The following is a 20,267-nucleotide window of genomic DNA, read 5'->3' as shown; positions in this document are numbered from 1 at the left end:
TCTCCAAATAAAGCCTAAAACCAAACTTTGACAAGATCGAGGTGATCCTCCTTAATTTAACTGTCCTTAATTTAACTGCCTGACACAATCAAAATTAGCATCCTCAAGATGAAAACGTAGTATAAAAATTCTACAATACATCATTTAGGTGTTTACCCTACAAGACTATGTTACAAGACATCCAAGGAAGCAAGAAAATTAATCTATAACCATGAGAACACAGAGTCAATAGAAGCATTAGAAACAGTCCTACAGATGACCAGAATGTTGCAACTAGCAGAGAGGAGCTTTAAAATAACACAATGAATATGTAAAAGGATTTCGTGGAAAAGTGGATAAAGTAGGAAAACAGATGGGGAATTTCAGCAGATTAATAGGAACTTTAAAAAATGACAATTCTAGAAGTGAAACATGCAATAACAGAAGTGTAGAACACACTGCACATGATTAACAGTAGAATGAAATAAAATCAAAGGTATCCTACACCTTCTGCCTATCCAAAATATATGTAACTTTTGAGAAGTAATAGAATGGTAGACACTCTGACATCATTATATAATAGAGTGAGAGATGTTGAGATTGACATCTGTGTTCTCACAAATCACATGATGAAAACAAAAGCTACCTAATAGTTTAGTCTTGTTGAAACCAATATGGATAATAAATTATGCTAAGAGGCAGGAAATATTACTTTAAAATTGAGACTATTTTCTTTGGCTTCTCCTTTTGCTATAATGCTGTAGGGTCACGTGCCTCAGGAAAACAGCTGTATTAATTCTAAATCACAATTTCTAATGACTTTTGCTTACATGTAGCTTAAACCTTGCTAGCAGAAAAGGAAGTGAGAAGGATTTCAAGCAGGTGAAGGATCTGATATGCTATTGCTGGCTTTGAAAATAGAGGGAACAAGGCCTGGCACAGTGGCTTATGCCTGTAATGTCAGCACTCTGGAAGGTGGAGGTGGGTGGATCTCTTGAGCTCAGCAGTTTGAGACCAGCCTGGGCAACATGGTGAAACCCTATTTCTACAAAAAATACAAAAATTAGCCAGGCATGATGGCTTGTACCTATAGTCCCAGCTATTTGGGGGCCTGAGGCAGTAGAATCACTTGAGCCAGGGAGGTCAAAGCTGCAGTAAGTGGAGATACTGCCACTGCACTCCAGCCTGGCCAGATCATGGGAGGGAGACACACTGTCTCAGAAAAAAAAAAAAGAAAAGAAAAGAAAGAAAGAAGAAAAAAAAAAAAAAAAAAAGAAAATGCGGGGCACTATGAGGCAAGTAATGTTAAGAATCCTCTAGAAGCTGAGAGCTGTCCCCAGCTAAGAGCCAGTAAGGAAACAGTGACATCAGCGCATAACTGTGAAGAACTGGGTTCTGGCAGCAATCTGAATTGTTTGGAAGTACAATTCAGATAAGTGCCAATGCTAGTCCACACCTTGATTTCAACCTGTGAGACACTAAGCAGGGAACTCAAACAAGCCCACCTGGACTTCTGACCTACAGAACTGCAAGACAGTAAACAGGTGGAGTGTTTTAAACCACCAAGCTATGGTTATTTATTAGACAACATTAGACAACTAACATATAGTGCATTTGTATTAAGTGTTTTATAAAGTAATGAATCTTCTTTGCATTAACCGTCATAAAAAACTATGTAGAGAAAATTAAAAGATTCGTGCGTTCATGCAGGTGAACAATTCCATATAATCTGTGCACTGTACAATCAAACCGTGGTACCACTTTTCATCGAAACTGCTCATCTATACATTTGTTGCAACGCCAACACTAAAAAATACAAATAAGAATGTCCTTAGTTGTGTGTGTTTCATGGGAAATATGGTAATATTTTTTAAAGCACACATTTCTCTATGTGTATTTTCATCATCAGATTTACATTTTGTGCAAATAGTTTTTATAACAAGCTGTTCAACTTCTCTAGAAAAGGTAGTGTGTCCTATTTTTATGTTCATCATGTTTTGTTCTAAAATTAAGATATAACTCAGAAAGACCCAAAAAATTATTGTTGAGAAACTTATTGCAAAAAATACATTGTGTGGCATAGGAAAATTTATTTATTTATTTATTTAAAGATGGGGTCTCAGTCTGCCACTTAAGCTAAAGTGCGGTGGTGCAATCATGTCATGGCTCACTGCAGTGTTCAATTCCTAGGCTCAATGATCCTCCTGCATCAGCCTCCCAAGTAGCTGGGATGACAGGTGCACACCACCATGACTGGCTATTTTTTTTCTTTCTTTCCTTGTTTTTGTAAAGAGGGGGATCTCACAATATTGCCCAGGCTGGTCTCAAACTCCTAGCCTCAAGGATCCTGCTGCCTGGGTCTCCCAAAGGGGTGGGATTACAAACACCACACCCAGCTGGAAAACGTATTAATTTAAAAGATCAGCCACAATTTTAAATAATTATCATAAAATTCTTCAGCACACACTTTCCATTTCTTATACTGTGATGGACACCAGTTGAAGATCAATTGATCAATTAATTTCATCTTTAACCTACTCATTCTCACTACAACCCTAAATCAAATTTCCTTTAAAAATTCCCTGTGAAAATTGTCTTTGTAATGGATGCCTACCCAGTTAGAAGGTAATGAAAAAGTATGATAGATTTTGTCTCTTCATTTTATCTTATCAGAAGTTTTCTTTTAAAATTAGATCAGTCACATCGATCTTGCATTTTCTGTGAAGAAAGCCTCTGCATATCTTGCTCATGTTTTGTCATTAGCAACAGTCATTAGAATCTAGATGAAGTAAAGTAGTAAAGAAAGAATATTTAAACATTATATATTCTCAGTACACTCTGATAATATAATGATTATTTAATTAGGACATACAGTTCCAAATCAGCCACTGAACAACAGGCTAACCAATGATATTTAGAAAAGCACAACAAATTATAAAGAATGAAGCTGAGGATTACAGAAGAAGCTACATATATAATTCCCACCAGCAAGTATAGGATCAATACAACTTAAAATATAAAAGAACAGATTCCTTTTTTTGATAATGGCCAATCAGCTTTGCTCAAGCTAACCTTGCCAGAGATGGTAAGTAAAAATCCTGGACAAAGTATGAACACACAACTATTTGAGGCCCTCAATAACAAAAAGACAAAAAATACTGGAGAGCAATTGATTCTTGGAGGAAGATGACACCAAGTGAATTTCTCATTTTATGATTTTAACCAAATTCAATCAATACCTGGAGGCTAAATGTATGTTAGAAAACTCAGTCTTGGCCGGGCGTGGTGGCTCATGCCTGTAATCCCGGCACTTTGGGAGGTTGGGTCAGGCAGATCACAAGGTCAGGAGTTCAAGACCAGCCCGGCCAACACAGTGAAACCCTGTCTCTACTAAAAATACAAAAAATTAGCTGGGCATGGTGGCACATGCTGTAGTCCCAGCTACTCGGGAGGCTGAGGCAGGAGACTCTCTTGAACCCAGGAGGTGGAGGTTGCAGTGAGCCAAGATCACACCACTGCACTCCAGCTTGGGCAACAGAGTAAGACTCCGTCTCCAAAAAAAAAAAAAAAAAAAAAAAAGGAAAAAGAAAACTCAGTCATGGCCAGATGCAGTGGCTCATGCTGTAATCTCAGCACTCTGGGAAGCCGAGGTGGGCAGATCGCTTGAATCTAGGAGTTCAAGACCTGCCTGGACAACACGGCGAGAACCTGTCTCTACAGAAAATACAAAAATTAGGTGGGCAGGATGGCGCATGCCAATAGTCCCAGCTACTCAGGAGGTTAAGGTGAGAGGATTGCTTGAGCCTGGAGCAGGAAGTGGCAGTAAGCCGAGACAGTGCCACTGCACTCCAGTCTGAGCCTACTGACTTGAAAAACCTGAGGAAGGAGTTCGAGCAAAAACAGACTGGAAAGTGAGGGAGATATGACAAAAATAAAGTTAAAGAAAGAAAAAATAAAATTATGTGTATAAAAAACATTGCCAAAATCTCATGCATATACAAGAAGACTTCAAGGAGCTCTGCTGAGCACAGTGGTATGCCCCCTACAATCCCAGTACTTTGGGAGGCCGTGGCAGGGGGATTCCTTCAACCCAGGAGTTTGAAGCTGCAGTGAGCAATAATTGTGCCACAGCACTCCAGCCTAGGTGACAGAATGAGACCCCCATTTCTTAAAAAAAGAAAAAAGAAAAGACTTTTAATTTACAAAAAATAGAAGTTCAGATAAAATTAAAACAATTAAATTACATTTTAAGCTACTGTCATCTCAAGGGAAACTGAGTTAACAGCTAAAGCTCAAACTAACTTCTTTTAAAAATAATCAATGCTGTCTCTACAAAAAATTTAAAAAAAAAATTGGTGCATGCCTGTAGTTCCAGTTACTCAGGAAGCTGAGTCTATAACAGAAGATAAAGATAAATTTTTGAAAGAAACCAAAGAAACCAAATTAAATACAGAAAGACTATCAAGTGCCAATGACTTGTCATCATGAACCACTTACTCCTCATCAAAAATTTATGAAGGCCAGTTTAAACTACAGAAACATAAATTTAAAAATAAACAAAAAAGACTGTCAACAATAGAATTCTATTTCCACCAAAAATATTCACAAAGAATGAAGACTAAGTAAAGATTTTTTCAGGTAAAAGCAAATGGAGATATGAATATCTGCATTTCAAGTAATACTAAAGGGTGTTCTCCGGGCTGAAGAAAAAGTCTATCAGATGGAAATCTACATCTTCAGAAAAAAAACTTAAAATGAGGAATATGTGAATAAATGTAAAAGACTACTCATTTCTCTTGATTTGTTTAAAATATGTAAGACTGTTTAAACCATTTCACATAAAATGGCACAATATAAACACTAAATAGATTGTGAATGATTGTAAATAGATTGTGAAAGTGCAACCAATAAGAACTAATGGTAAAGAATATATGTAGCTAATAAGCAAATAGGTAAATAAAAAATTGCAGCCATAAAAAAAGAATGAGATCATGTCTATTGCAGGGACATGGATAAGCTGGAAGCTAATATCCTTAGCAAATAAATCAGGAACAGAAAACCAAATACTACATGTTCTCACTTAAAAGTGGGAGCTAAACGATGTGAACACATGGACACACAGAGGGGAACAACACACACTGGGGCCTTTTGGAGGGTGGAGGGTGGGAGGAGGGAGAGGATCAGAAAAAATAACTGATGAGTACTAGGCTTAACACCCAGGTGATGAAATAATCTGTACAACAAACTCCCATGACACAAGTTTACCTCTGTAACAAATCTGCACATGCACCCCTGAACTTAAAATAAAAGTTTTAAAAAATGAGTTCCACAACGCATTCATATAATTCAAAAATATGGCAGGAAGAAGCAAAAATAAAAGTGGAACAAAATCCATAAAACAAATACCTAAATTCAAATATATCAATAATTATATTAAATGTTAATGAACTAAATACTCTATGTAAAAGGCAAAAATTGTCAAAGTGGATGAAAAAAGTAAGAGCCAATTATGCTCTTAAAGTGATAAAAGATACATTTTATATTAAAGCCACAGATACGTTGACAGTAAATGACTAGAAAAAGACACACTAGAGAAACAGTATGCATACATGGTTATATTAATATCAAATAAGATGTTTTTGTTTTTGGAACAGGAGCATTTTTCACTAGTGAGACAAAAAAAGGAAAAGACATAGGGTGCTGAGCTGTCCTAGTGATCTCCCTGACCACCTTCAACTAAGGGTTAGACCCATGAGACAAAAACAGGACTCTGAGGCTTCTTGTGAGTACATAGATCCAGCTGAGGCTGAAACTAGTACTATCAGTTTTGTTTTGTTTTGTTTTGTTTTCAGTTACGTGAATTGATAAATACTCTTTTTCCTTAAGCCATTTTTAGCTGGGTTTTCCATTTCAGCAAAAGAATAATCACTGGTCAGGACTGTACTTGAGCCTCACTTTCCTTAATGGTATAACGAAACTTGTAAGTTAATACTATTAACTACCAAAGACAAGCTTACAAAAATTAGATTTCATATCATTATGAAAGCAAAAAGCAAAGGAAGCAAAGCAAGGTGTGAAAATTCTCTGGAGCTCCTCTGTGTTCAGAGTAGGCCAATTGGCTGAGGTCAGTGCTCAGTGAAGCCTAGGATCTGGCTTAGACTATTCAGAGTTACACAATTAGAAAGGACCACTGACCTTGAGTCACTCTGAGACTGGTTTTTCTCCAATGAGTGTTCCCTGACACTATGTGTTATTAGCCACGCAGAAGGAAAAGAAAAGCCCTCTTGCAGGTCAAAGATGAGGCTTCTCACTGCTTTTCTCTTTACTTTGATATGTGTCTTTTAAAAAAATCATTGACTATTCATATTTGGAAGGGGGAGTAAATGCTGTAAACCAAGAATAAACATAGAACAAGTACAAAAAAATTAATATTAATAAGACTTATACACAAACAGTAATACCAAGGAAACGAGAAACATTTCACAAAGCCTTTCCTATAATGTCAATTAATCAAGAAAACATAGGCCAGGCACGGTGGCTGATGCTTGTAATCCCAGTACTTTGGGAGGCCAAGGCAGGAGGATCACTTGAGCTCAGGAGTTCGAGACCAGACTGGGAAACACAGTGAGACCTCACCTCTATAAAAAATAAACAAAATTAGCCAGGTGCGGTGGCTTGCACCTGTAGACTCAGCTACTCAGAAGGCTGAGGTGGGAGGATTGCTTGAGCATGGGAAGATGAGGCTGCGGTGAGTCAAGGTTGTACCACTGCACTGCAGCCTGAGCAACAGATCAAGACCCTGTCTCAAGAAAAAAAAAAAAGAAAAGAAAACATAGATATCACAAATGTGTAGATATCCAGTAACAGAGCTTTAAGGCACATAGAGCAAAAGCTGACAGAATTAAAAAGACAATAAATTCTATAATCATAGTTAAAATTTTTTAACACATTTCTCTCAGCAATTGAGAGAAAAAATAGGATAAAAAGTCATTGAGACATAAGATCTGAACAACACTATTTAACATCACGACACACAACATCCAGCAAGTACAGAATACACATTCCTTTCAAATACATGTGGAATGTTCAAGATAGTCCTCACAGTGGGCAGTAGAACCAATACCAATAATCTTAAACTGATTGAGATTATACAGGTATGTTCTCTCACTAGAATAAAATGTCATCATAAAAAAATAGTAAGATATTTCTCTCACCAGAATAAAATATTATCATAAAAAATAATAAGATATTTTTAAATTAAATCTTTAGAAATGACCACACTTTAAAATAATTCATGAATCAGAAGAAATCATACAGTTCCACCTTCCGAAGCTTTAAAAAGAAGAGGAAATTAAATCCATAATAAGTAGAAGAAAAGGAGTAATTAAGGCAGGAACAGTAATCATTGAAATGGTAGATAAACAAGAGAGAAAAGTAATAAAATCAAAAAAAAAAAAAAAAAAGATGATACACTCCTAGGTAAACTGATAGGCAAATGAGAGAAAGATCACACATCACAAAATAACAGTATCAGAATAAAATAAGGGTCATCACTATCAGATCCATAGATATTAACAAGATATAAAGAAATATGAAATTTATAACAACAAATTAGTCAACTTAAATAAAAATAAAAATTTACTGAAAAACATAACTGACCATATTGAGAAAGATTGAACAGAAAATCTCATCAATCCTATCTTAAAGAAATTGAATTCTTTTTAAAATTTTTAGTATTTTTGTCATCGTATTGTTATCATCTTTTTCTTTCCAACTTTAATTTTCAGTTTGGGGGTACATGTACAGGTTTTTTACATGAGTAAACTTGCGGATCTGGTATATAGACTATTTCATTACCCATGTAATGAGCATAGTACCTGATAGGTAGTTTTTCCATGCTCATTCTCTTCCTATCCTCCATCCGCAAGTAGACCCCAGTGTCTACTCTTCCCTTCTTTGTGTCTATGTGTATTCAAGCTTAGCTCCGATTCGTGAGAACATGCAGTATTTGGTTTTGTGTTCCCACATAAAATTGGTTAGGATAATGGCCTCCAACTCGATCTATGTTGCTGCAAAGGACATAATCTCATACTTCTTATGGTTGTATAATATTCCATGATGTATACGTATATTTTCTTCATCGAGTCTATTATTGATGGACGTCTGAATTGATTCTATGCTTTTTCTATTGCGAATAGTGCTGCAATTAACACATGCATGCATGTGCCTTTATGGTAGAACAATTATATTCCTTTGGGTATATACCCAGTAATGGGATTGCTGGGTTGAGAAATCTCCAAACTGCTTTCTTTCCACAGTGACTCAACAAATTTATGTTCCCAACAACAGTGTATAAACATTCTCTTTTCTCCACAACCTTGCCAGCATCTGTTATTTTGACTTTTTAATAACAGCCATTCTGACTGGTGTAGATGGTATCTCATGCTGGTTTCTGATTTGCATTTCTCTAATGATTAGAGCTGTTTAACATTTTTTAAACTATCAACAGTATTTTGCACAAAATTAGCCCCCCCCCAAAAAAAAACCCACGATTCTTAAATTCACATAGAACCAAAAAAGAGCCCAAATAGCCAAAGCAACCCTTAGCAAAAAGAACAAAGCTAGAGGCATCATCACACTATCCAACTTCAAACTATACTACAAGACTACATTAAACCAAACAACAAGGTACTGGTACAAAAACAAATATAAAGTCCAACAGAACAGATTACAGAACCCAGAAATAAAGTCACATAACTACAACCATCTGATCTTCAACAAAGTTGACAAAAAAAGCAATGGGGAAAGGGGACTCCGTATTCAATAAATAGTGCTGATATAACTGGCTAGCCATATGCAGAAGATTGAATCTGGACCCCTTCCTTTCACCACCTACAAAAATCAACTTAACACGGATTAAAGACATAAATGTAAAACCCAAAACTTAAAACAAACAAACAAAAAAACAGAAAATACCATTCTGGACTAGGACCTGGCAAAGATTTCATGACATAAAGGCTCCAAAAGCAATTGCAACTGAACCAAAAATTGACAAGTGGAACCTAATTAAACTAGAGAGCCTCTGCACAGTAAAAGAAATTATCAACAGGCACCTACAGAATGGGAGAAAACATTTGTAAACTATGCATTTGACAAAGGTCTAATATCCACAATCTATAAGGAACTTAATCAAATTAACATGCAAATACCCAAAACTCCATTAAAACATAGGCAAAGCACAGGAGCAGACACATCTCAAAAGAAGACATACATGCAGCCAAAATAAATTGAATACTTTATCAAAATTTTCACATACAGAAAACTTTATGTCCAGATGGTTTTGCTGGTGAATTCTATCAAATATTTAAGGAATAAATAACATCAATCTTGATACCAACTGTTCATCCAGTAGAGAAAAAGCAAATGCCAAACTCATTTCATGAGATCAAAATAACCCCAATGCCCAAACCTGTCATGGACATTTCAACTTAAGAAAACTAAAATCTCTCATGAACATAGATGCAAAAAAAACCTATGAAAATCACAGAAAATCTACACCAGCAATATATAATATAGAAAATATCCCATGAAGTGGTATTTAACCCAGAAATGCAAAGTTGGTTTAATATTCAAAAACTAAACTTATACAATTAGCATTATTATGGAATCAGGAATAAGAATTATATAATAATTTCAGTTACTGAAGACAAAGCACTTCACAAAATGCACACCCATTCCTTTTTTTTTTTTTTTTTTTTGAGATGGAGTCTCACTCTATCACCCAGGCTGGAGTGCAGTGGCGCGATTCCTAAAAATTCTTTTTAAGAATTTAAGTGGCACGATCTCGGCTCACTGCAACCTCTGCCTCCTGGGTTCAAGTGATTCTCCTGCCTCAGTCTCCTGAGTAGCTGGGATCACAGGCACACACCACCATGCCCGGCTCATTTTTGTATTTTTAGTAGAGACGGGGTTTCACTATGTTGGTCAGGCTGGACTCGAACTCCTGACCTCTTGATCTGCCTGCCTCGGCCTCTCAAAGTGTTGGGATCACAGGCGTGAGTCACCGCGCCTGGCCCATTTGTGTTTTTTTTTAAAAAACTATTATTTAACAAAGAGACTCTCACAACTTCTGTTTGACATTATACTGTTGGTTCTATGCATTACAATAAGGCAATAAAAAGAAATAAAAAGCATAAATACTGGAAAAGAAATAAAACTGTCTCTGCAAATGACATGATTGTTTACAAGGAATAGCATAACAAATCTACAAAGCAACTATTAGAACTAGTAAGTGAATTTGAAAAAGTTAAAAGATAAAAGGTTAATATTAAAAATAAGTTAGATTTTAATATACTAGCATCAAACAACTGGATATTGAAATTTTAAAAAGAATTCCATTTATAATGAGATAAAAAACTTAAAATATGGAAATTATCACAAAGTCATACAAGATCTCTACTCTAAAAACTATGAAACATTGTTTGGATAAATTTAAGGAGACCTAAATAAATGAAGAGATACAACACTGGAAGACTCAATGTTAAGATGTTATTTCTCTGTAAATCAATCTACAAAAATACATTGCAATCCGAGATTTAATCCCAGCAAACTTCTCAAATCAAAATTAACAAAGTGATTATAAAAAATACGAGACTGGGCATAGTGGCTCATGCCTGTAATCCCAGTGCTTCGGGAAGCCAAGGCAGAAGTATAGCAGATAGCCTGAAGCCAGGAGTTCCAGAATATCCTGGGCAATACAGCAAGACAAAAAAAAAAAAAAAAAAAAAGTTTTGTCTCTACAAAACTCTACAAAAATAGTTCTAGCTCCTGGGAGGCTGAGGAAGAAGGATCACTTGAGTCCAGGAGTTGGAGGCTGCAGTGAGCTATGATCACACCACTGGGTGACAGAGAGAGACCTTATCTCAAATATATATATATTTGAAATATATATATGCAGAAGACCTGGACTATCTAACCTATTGGACAAAAAGAACAAAGGTGGAGGATTAACACTGCCTGACATCAAGATTACAAAAAGTAAGACTGGCGTATTGCACAGATCAGAAATAGAACCATGCTTATACAACTATTCAATTTTCTACAAATGTGACAAATCCATCCAATAAGGAATAGAAACCTTTAAGCCTTTTCAGCAAATGGTAATGAAATAACTGGATATCCATCCAGAAAAAATATTAATCTTGACCCCTACCTCACACTATATGCACAAAAATTAATTTATGATGGATCATATATGTTAACCAAAAAGCTAAAACTCAAGCTTCTGGAAGATATAGAGAAAGATAGTTTCCTGACCTAGGGGTTAACAAGGATTTTTAGAGAGCAAACAGAAAATAAAAACCACAATGGAAGACAATTACTAAATCACATTTTATCAGAACTAAAACTTCTGCTCATCAAAAGGCATTGTTAAGAAAATAAACAGGCAAACCACACAATGGGAGAAAACATACATTATATATATATATACATTCACTTACTAGTGAATTTAATAAAAACACAGCCTAATTTTTAAAATATTGGACACTTTACAAAGGAGGATAAACAAATAGCCAACAACAGTATGAAAAAGTTCTTGGAGTTGTTAGTCATGAAGCAAATATAATAAAATTATCATAAGAAGATGCCACTATAGACTCACCAGAATGATAAAAATTAAAAACCTATATCACCAAATGTTGGAAAGCATATGGCATCACCAAAATCTTCAATCATTGTTGGTGGGAGTCTAAAACTTCTTTCAAAAAAGAAAATACTTAAAAACTGTAGATAAGTACCATTTAAATGTATTTTTAAAAATGATGTAGCATTATGAAACTAAACATACACCCACCCTATGATCCACAAATTTCTCTTTTAGTTATTTGCCCAAGAGAAATAAAAATAGATGACCACAAAAAGACTTACGTGAAAGTGTGGTATATTCATAAAAAGAAATACTATTCAGCAATGAAAAGGAAAAAACTACTCACACATGCCACAATTATGAATGAATGTTTTAAAACTATGCTGAGTAGGCTGGGGGCAGTGGCTCATGTCTAATCCCTGCACTTTGGGAGGCGAGGCAGGTGGATCGCCTGAGCTCAGGGTCTTGAGACCAGCCTGGGCAACATGGTGAAACCCTATCTCTACCAAAAAAGGAATTAGCTAGGCATGGTAGCACATGCCTGTGGACCCAGCTTCTCAGGAGGCTGAAGTGGGAGGATCACTTGAGTTTGGGGGAGGTTGTCATGAGCCGAGATCACATCACACTGCACTCCAGCCTAGGTGACAGAGTGAGATCACATCAAAAAACAAAAATAAAAACAAATAAATAGATGAAATTATGCTGAGTAAAGTGCCTTACCAAAAAAGAGTAGCTTCTATAAAATTTGATTATGTGAAGTTTCAGAACAAGCAAAACTAATCTACACTAGTGGGGAAAAGCAGTACAACAGTTGGTTCTGGAGGCTGAGGAGAGTGGGTATTGACTGGGAAGGAGTGTGAAGAATATAGCTGTGGGAATTCAGAGATTAATAAATATGTAGCCCCTAACTCAAGGAGCTCTTAGGACAGCAACTTTACCAGTAACACATAGCCAGTAAGCAGCAGACCCTAGATAGGAGCATAACTGCTATGCTCAATACTACCCAACACAAAGCTACAATGTGTAGTAGAAAAATCAGGCACAAATAAATCCTTGCTTCAACGCAGCAGTTTTCCTTGTCCTTTTCCATTAACTCTATGTCTGACATTTCAAAGGACTTACAATGAAATGAAAAGTTTAAAGCCATATAAGTAACTGTCCTGAGTTTAAGTAAGCAGCTGGACTTTAGTTTGTTCATGAGTAAAATGACAGCAGTAGAATAAAAAAGTCTCCAAATGTGTTTCTTAGAACCAAACATGGGTCCCATGTCCCACTTTCTGTACCGGAGTTGCTCTACTTTTATCTGCTTTACATATTGAGTTAGACCTTGAAAGTGTTCTCTGCCCAAAACAGAAAGCATAGTTTAAAAAATACTAGGCAAAATAAAGAGCCCTCATATTTTAAGATACTATAATTTTTAATGTGCAATGGGTTTTTCTATTTTGCCCTATAAGAAATGTTCACACATTTTTCTAAAATACTTACAATTTCTCAAATTTGAAAGCAAAACTAAAATTGTGGAATTCTTTTGTTGGGGCCATGAATTTTTTGTGAGTAATTCATAGATGGATAAGAAGAAAGCCTATAGCCCACATGAAATGAATTCATTTTACTATTTAGTGAGTAGTGCCAGAATTAAAGAAGTTTACTAGTAATTATTTCTAACTTTTAAAATCCTTTATGATCACACAGAAGTTGAAAATTTAAAAGTAGAGTTAACCTTTACCTGTCAGTCATCACCAAAAGCAGTAGCTTTATAAAACTGTTTTCAATAAAGAAAATGCTTAAAGACTGTAGATCAGTGTCAGATTAAGGACCTATACTAATAATTATAGTATATCGCTAAGGTCCACAGGTAAATATTCTTGTGAAAATACTAATGACACACATATCTAAATCAAAAGCCATTTTGATTAGAAATCTAAATAGATAATTGTGTTACAAGCTTTTATGTCTATAATGAATAATGTTATAGTTCTAAAAATATTTTATAACCACAATTATGTATGTTTAATAACGTATATATATGTACATAAAATGTGTATATTAGATGACTGGGTGCTTTATAACTCGTAACACAGACTTTTCTTGCAATATGAAAAACCAGTTGTGCTGGAATCATACCAAGTCCAAACAAAGCACACTGTGTAGAGAGCACCCTGAGAACTATGAAAAGTAAGCATGTTGTTCTTTCAATGTCAAAGTAGTCATTAACGTACCATGATGAAGAATCATTATCTGTGCCAAAATTCCTGAACACGAATTACTGGTTTGATTATAAACCAAAGCAATAATAAATGCTACAGGAATAACTAAGAACTTCTGACCAAAAATAATACTAAATAAACATTTATTTAGCAAATCACATTTTACTTAAAATGTTAATGTTTTAGAAAAGTGTCAATATTTCAATGGAAAAGAATCCACTTAAACTAAGTGAATTTAAGCTTTATATTTCACTTTTATAATTAGAGTAGCCCTGTAATTTACTTTCAAATCACAACACCTTTGAGAGAGAATAGTACTAATAATAATCACTGGATGACTGCAGGCATAAATTGGGAGTACTCCAGGCAAACTGGATCATATGGTTATCTTACTTGTAACTGAAAAAAAAAAAAAAACTACAAATATTCTTGTCTACTAACATTTTTTCTTTTCTTACTTTTAAATATGAAAGTCTGCATATTTCATTGTACGTATACGGAGAGACTGTTTTTAATATCTACTCTAAATAAATTCCAGTTCTATTATGCCCCTGTGTGGCCAGAAGGCACAGCAAATTCACTGTCACACATTCAGTGGCAAAGAAATACAGCTAGAGGAAAATACAGATCTCTTTATTGTATAAAAATGATGGCTAAAAATTAGCAAATGGAAAAACTTAGAGGATGAATTTTATCACAAAAGATAGCCATCATTAGCATGTTTATTTGAATATTGCCCAAAGCAATTGATAACTCAATGCAGTGAACCATGCTAAAATATATATCTTCTAGCATCTCAATATTTATGTTTGCTTCCAAAGACAAGCTCACAAAAATTAGATTTCATATTGAACTCAGTATTTGACTTTTTTATTAATGATAAAAGCAATTATCTTTGTGTCCTGATTAAGTAATTTAACTTGAGAGAGTTTACAATGAGAAAACTTGATAACAAAAAATTAAACTAAAGTGGCATTTCATCAAAACCTATTAAGTGAGTCAAGTGAGTTTATGCAGGACGAAGACAATTTTTTTTTATAGACTTCCAGTTGTTTCATTTTAGCTGTAAAAGAACAAAGAATCCTGCTGCCTCCTTCATGCACTAAAATGGCACTCAAGAACCATACAATAAGAGAATAAGCTATACACTTTCAGTATGAAAATAAGGTTTGTGCTGTATGGTTTGCAACAAAAAGTTAGTCTAAAATATTTTAATAATTATTACTCATAGATAAATTTCATTTAATCATTAGTTAATGAATTCACTTAACAATCTATATTAATCTCCAGTTGGGGGACTTATGACACATACAGTATTATTGGTGGATTTAAAAATCTTTCTTCCTTTGATAAGTTGAACTTGGAAATTTTTCTGGAGCAGTTATTATGGAAGATTTTCATCCTTTAATGTTTTATTGCTAATATGTCATAGAAGTCAACTGCCTCACCATCTAAAATCCTAATGAAAGTTGAGTTGCAGATTTGGGAATAAGATTAGCTACCAAACAGAAGTCTTAGTTTAAAAACTACTTGAAAGGGCCCCCTTTTAATAATATATTGTCTACAGATGATGCATAATACTATTCTAGTAATCCCTACTAGAAAGCAATTCAGAATAAAATATCTAATTGTCCAAATTGATGGCTATTTTTCTATCAATTTAAAGATCATAGTTAATGTCACAATACAAATACTGAATATTCCATGTCAACTACTCCAAACAATTAAATGATCACTATTCATGTACTAACAACCAACACTGTTCTTTCCAGAGGTGATAGTTATATAATTGATGCTTAAATTGATGCTTAAGAAGATCACAGAGGTCTAATTGAAAGGTCCATTATACAGAAAAAAATTTAAATTCTTGCATATGAGATATTTTGATGACATATTCAGGTCATTCTTCTTCCATGATTTTTTTGTTCAAGAATAATTTTTTAGTCTATATCTTTACTTTCCACTTTAGTGTTAACTAAAATGTTAATACCTATGCAGGATGCATAGGCACTTATATTGTTTAAAAGAATATAAGCAGAATAAAAGGTTTAAAAGACCCTTGTATCCAAACTGAACACAAAAAATAACCAAAAAATTAAAATATATGGAAGCATAAAATTCATATACTTATTTTTTCACTCATCATATTTGTAAAACAATAACTATTTGCAGAACTTTTTGATTGATCTTAAAAGTAAATCAAGTAGCTGATCATTTATGAAGATGCACAGATGTATTTGTGATATAAGGTCACATGATTTTTAAAGACTAATAAGTTAAGGACATATAAAGGCAGAGATTTTTTCCCCTAAAGCAAGATAAATTCTTTATTGATTAATTGGTAGTTTGGGATAATTTCAAATAATAATCAATACAAGTTAAACTATATTGGTCATATAGAAAAGTATTAAAAACTTCATAGTCTAATGTTTAAGGGCAGTAGCATAAAAGTCCAGATTTTAATGACAGCTTTAAAGGCTCTTACTGAAATTAGAGGCATGCAAACAATAAAAGAAATTTGAAGCCAAAGCAAGTACACAGTGATAGGTATGCACACAATTTCCTCAAAAAATAGTTATTTTCAGATTTTTAAATTAATAATACTTACTTTAAAACCAATTCCTTACTATGCTGTTAATAGCATAATTTCTATACCTAAACCCTAATATTAATACGTTTACACACAAATTCTTAGCATTAAAAAAAAAAGATGGAATTAAAACAAGGAAAAGGTTTATAAAGGATGAGTACAAATCCTAAAACTCTAGTAGCTTCAGGACATGGAAATTTTTAGAAAGCCATACTTGCTTTTCAATTTAAATACAACATAAAATAGATATTTTTTCATAAATTATAGACACTAAAGTGATGTATTACTTTAAAAAAGGAAAAAAGCATCTTAAAATATAGATATCCAATTTAGCATATCCTAACATTTCATATACTGTTTTATGTTTTTAATTAGTCTCGAGATAAAATATAAACAAAATCCAATTCATTTATTGAATAAAACTGAATTGAGGAAAGAAAGTGAAATTTTATAAGAAATAGATATGCTATCCCATATTCAAAGTAAAGGTTGTAAATATACTTATCATCAGTAAACATTTTAAATGCCAACAAATTTTAAAAGACTTGTTTTCATTTGCTAAATTAAGATACATATTGTATAACAGGTATTTTTTAATCTCCAAAACAAGATGCCTCACATTGTGCAGAGATACTAAAAAGAAGAGACGAGTAAAATCATTCAATATTTTATGCACTATTAGTTCCCCATCAGTTTCCAGAAGGTTTCAGTGCATTGCCATGTTCACAGAATTTCTTTCTCAGTCTTCTCCACATATATTTAGTTAAAATGGGGTCTTTTTTATACTAAGTATGTAACATGAGAAATTTTCAAAAGCCAAACAACTTAAATGAGCACAGAACTGGGTGATAAAACTGCATTCCAAAAGCATTCTTTAATAGAATATCTTTTAGTGTAAGCCAGAGAAACCATCTGAAAGATATGTTCATAATTTAACAGCCTTCACCACAGAAAAATGATCAGGTTGAAAAAGCAATAGGAATTTATAACAAAGAATCCTGCCAAATTAGCCAACCTAATGCAAAGCATTATTCGCAGTTCCACAATATATCTTGTTTAAAAGTGATTATTGAGCTACCCTGCATAGAGAAATGTCTTAAACCTAGAAAACATCTACCACATGTTTCACAGGAGCATGCACGATTGCTAATTCACATTTTCAACCAAATCACATATGATTATATGGCCCCATCCTTATATATGCAATGTAATCACTGCCATGATCACAAAGAAAACATCTATCTGGCATTTTTAAGTCATTTTACGTATTTAGAAAACAAAATAATGAAACAGCCTGATATCTGTATTACGTTTCAGAGGTCAAGCTAGTTAAATTTAAGATGCTTTTTCTGCTTTGAAGTAAGCTTATTTTCCTTCTTAAAATCAAATTAAGAATGCTACATAAAATCTTAAATTTACAGTAAAAAGACAACACCTTTGTAATACTAGCACTTTAATACAAAACAATTTTTACAGGCACATAAGATTATTATTCTGAAAATAACAATATTAAAAGAAAATACAGTTTAGCTTTACTCACCTTGCATTGTTCAGTGTTTGTCCAAAAAGCTCATTTTGTAAGATATTTGGTGGGGATGAAAAAACCCCATGAAAATGAGATAAAACAGAATTGCAGACCTGGCGCAACGTCTCAAATTGCATTTTCTTTCTTTTTTTCCCCCCTTCTCTTATTTTTCTCTACCACCTGTCTTTAAAATCATCTATTTGCTGACACCATCAAATAAAAACATGCCAATCAAGTTCCATATTTCTCCTGAGCTCTGTAAAAACTGTGCTTAAATGAACAGAGGTTGATAGTTAATTGTACAGTCATTATTCTTCTAATTCAGTTGTAGGAGATTCAGTACCCGTGCAGCTTTCGGCTTTCTCCTGACTGTAGCAAGAATTCTAAACAGCAGTAAGCTTTTTGGGCATTCCCAGCTGAAGTGTGAAGCTGAGCTGCTTTCATGTACTCTACTCATATTTCTCTAAGCCTATTAAAAACACGCAATGAATAGATGCTGTCGTCAGGAGTTTTAGCACATCTGGCTGCCAGCAATAAAATATCAGAAGTAATGAAAATGGGGACAAGGTATCTTCTCAATGCTACCACTGGGTAAGAATAAGAGAAATCATGCATTTCCCCAACCCTTTTCTCTATTCCTGAAAAACAAATAACTCCAGCAACAGAGTATCTCTCTTCAACGTGCAAGCTGCTGCAAAGGACCAGAACACTCTAAAAATAAGTGGTAGATTCTTCTCTTGATGTCATGAAGCAATGAAAATATGATCAACAATAGAGCATTTATCATCTGCATTTAAAATGCCATGCTTCTAAGAGAAGTACATTTGGAAAACATGTACTTAGGTGTTTTAATTTCTCATTTAAAAATTTCTCCATTTATTTATTTTTAAAACAAAGTGGATTAATGTTGAATCTAGTTCCTTTCTAAAGGCTATATACATAGTGACTACATGGTTATTCACATAATTTATACATTATATAAATTATAAAAAATTATACCTTATCAATTAAAATTCACCTAAACACCACACACTAAATTAAAACTTCTCTCCAAATCCAAGTGGAGGAAAAACCCTACAGTCAAGGCCAGAGACACTTCATCAGTTATCACTAATTTATTTCAATAATGGTGGTCATAGCATTTTGTAGAAGAAAATGTTCCCTGAAGGCTCCTACGGTCTTGGAAACCCACCCCATCATCATCTATTATCATTGAATAATTCTGTTTCTGATAAACATTTAGGTTATCCTATACCAAAGTGCAGCCATCTTTCTATAACAGATCTCTAAAACTAGTGTGTAAGCCAAATTTTAAATATTAACTCACTTACAGAGATGTTTAGTATACTTATTGACTTTTAATAGCTCCTAACCTTTGACATTTCTTTAATAGATCCAGCCCTTTTTGCCCTTTTTACCTCAACTCATTGCCTTTTTATCCTTTTCCACACACTATCAATAAATAGACATTTAAATACATTAAGTTTTTAAAAGCTATGAATTCTTTTTCGGCATAATCATGTCACAAAAGAACAACATAAATTAAACATGTAATAATATAAATTTTTAAACAACCATTTTTAAAAATAAGATGTTCAATTATGGGTTTCTTCTCAACTAAGAATGTCCCTATTTTATTATTTCAGTTTATTATTTTATTACTTCAATATTATTTATTATTTCAGATTTTTATAGGTACACGCCAATCTATTTGTCAAACACACATACATGCCTAAAAATCATAAAGTATTTTTAGTTCATAAAGCACTTCCAAATTTATTTTTTAATATCCAGAAAACATTGTACGTGCTAATGCCACTACCATTTTATGGATGAAAAGAAACTGAGGCTTTATTTATTTATTTTTAAATTAATTAATTAATTAATTTTTTTTTGGGAGACAGAGTGTCACTCATTGTCACTCAGGCTGGAATGCAGTGGTGCTCACTGCAACATCTGCCTCCTGGGTTCAAGCAATTCTGCCTCAGCCTCCTGAGTAGCTGGGATTACAGGAGTGTGCCACCACGTCCGGCTAATTTTAATTTTTAGTGGAGACAGGCTTTCACCATATTGGCCAGACTGATCTCAAACTCCTGACCTCAAGTGATCCACCCAGCCTGGCCTCCCAAAGTGCTGGGATTACAGGCATGAGCCACTGCACCTGGCCCGAAGCTGTATTGAATTAAATATCACATAATTTATAAAAGATAGCAAACATATTTTGAATTTGAACAGAACAGAGTCCTCAGAAATAATACCACACATCTACAGCCATCTGATCTTTGACAAACCTCAGAAAAACAAGAAATGGGGAAAGGA

At 34.0% G+C, this 20,267-nt stretch overlaps 1 protein-coding gene across 49 annotated transcripts in view; it reads right to left on the bottom strand.

Annotated features, from left to right (window-relative positions):
• RIMS2 (regulating synaptic membrane exocytosis 2) overlaps positions 1 to 20,267 on the bottom strand; it is a 765,294-nt gene that overhangs the window by 441,225 nt on the left and 303,802 nt on the right. For 2 of the 49 annotated variants that reach the window (XM_073018307.1, XM_073018291.1), the window contains exon 1: positions 17,964 to 18,572. The exons of 37 other annotated variants lie outside the window; for them this stretch is intronic. In XM_073018307.1, the coding sequence (XP_072874408.1) occupies positions 17,964 to 18,085 (122 nt within the window). In that variant the 5' untranslated portion in view covers positions 18,086 to 18,572. Of the gene's footprint in view, positions 1 to 17,963; positions 18,579 to 20,267 lie in introns of those variants that run through there. 10 more of the 49 variants (XM_073018297.1, XM_073018300.1, XM_073018285.1 and 7 more) reach the window with 9 other exon arrangements.

Source organism: Chlorocebus sabaeus, chromosome 8, assembly GCF_047675955.1.
Source record: "Chlorocebus sabaeus isolate Y175 chromosome 8, mChlSab1.0.hap1, whole genome shotgun sequence".
NCBI classification, from domain to species: domain Eukaryota; kingdom Metazoa; phylum Chordata; class Mammalia; order Primates; family Cercopithecidae; genus Chlorocebus; species Chlorocebus sabaeus.
Note: the sequence above shows the minus strand (reverse complement) of the source record. Positions and strands in the feature narration are given on the sequence as shown.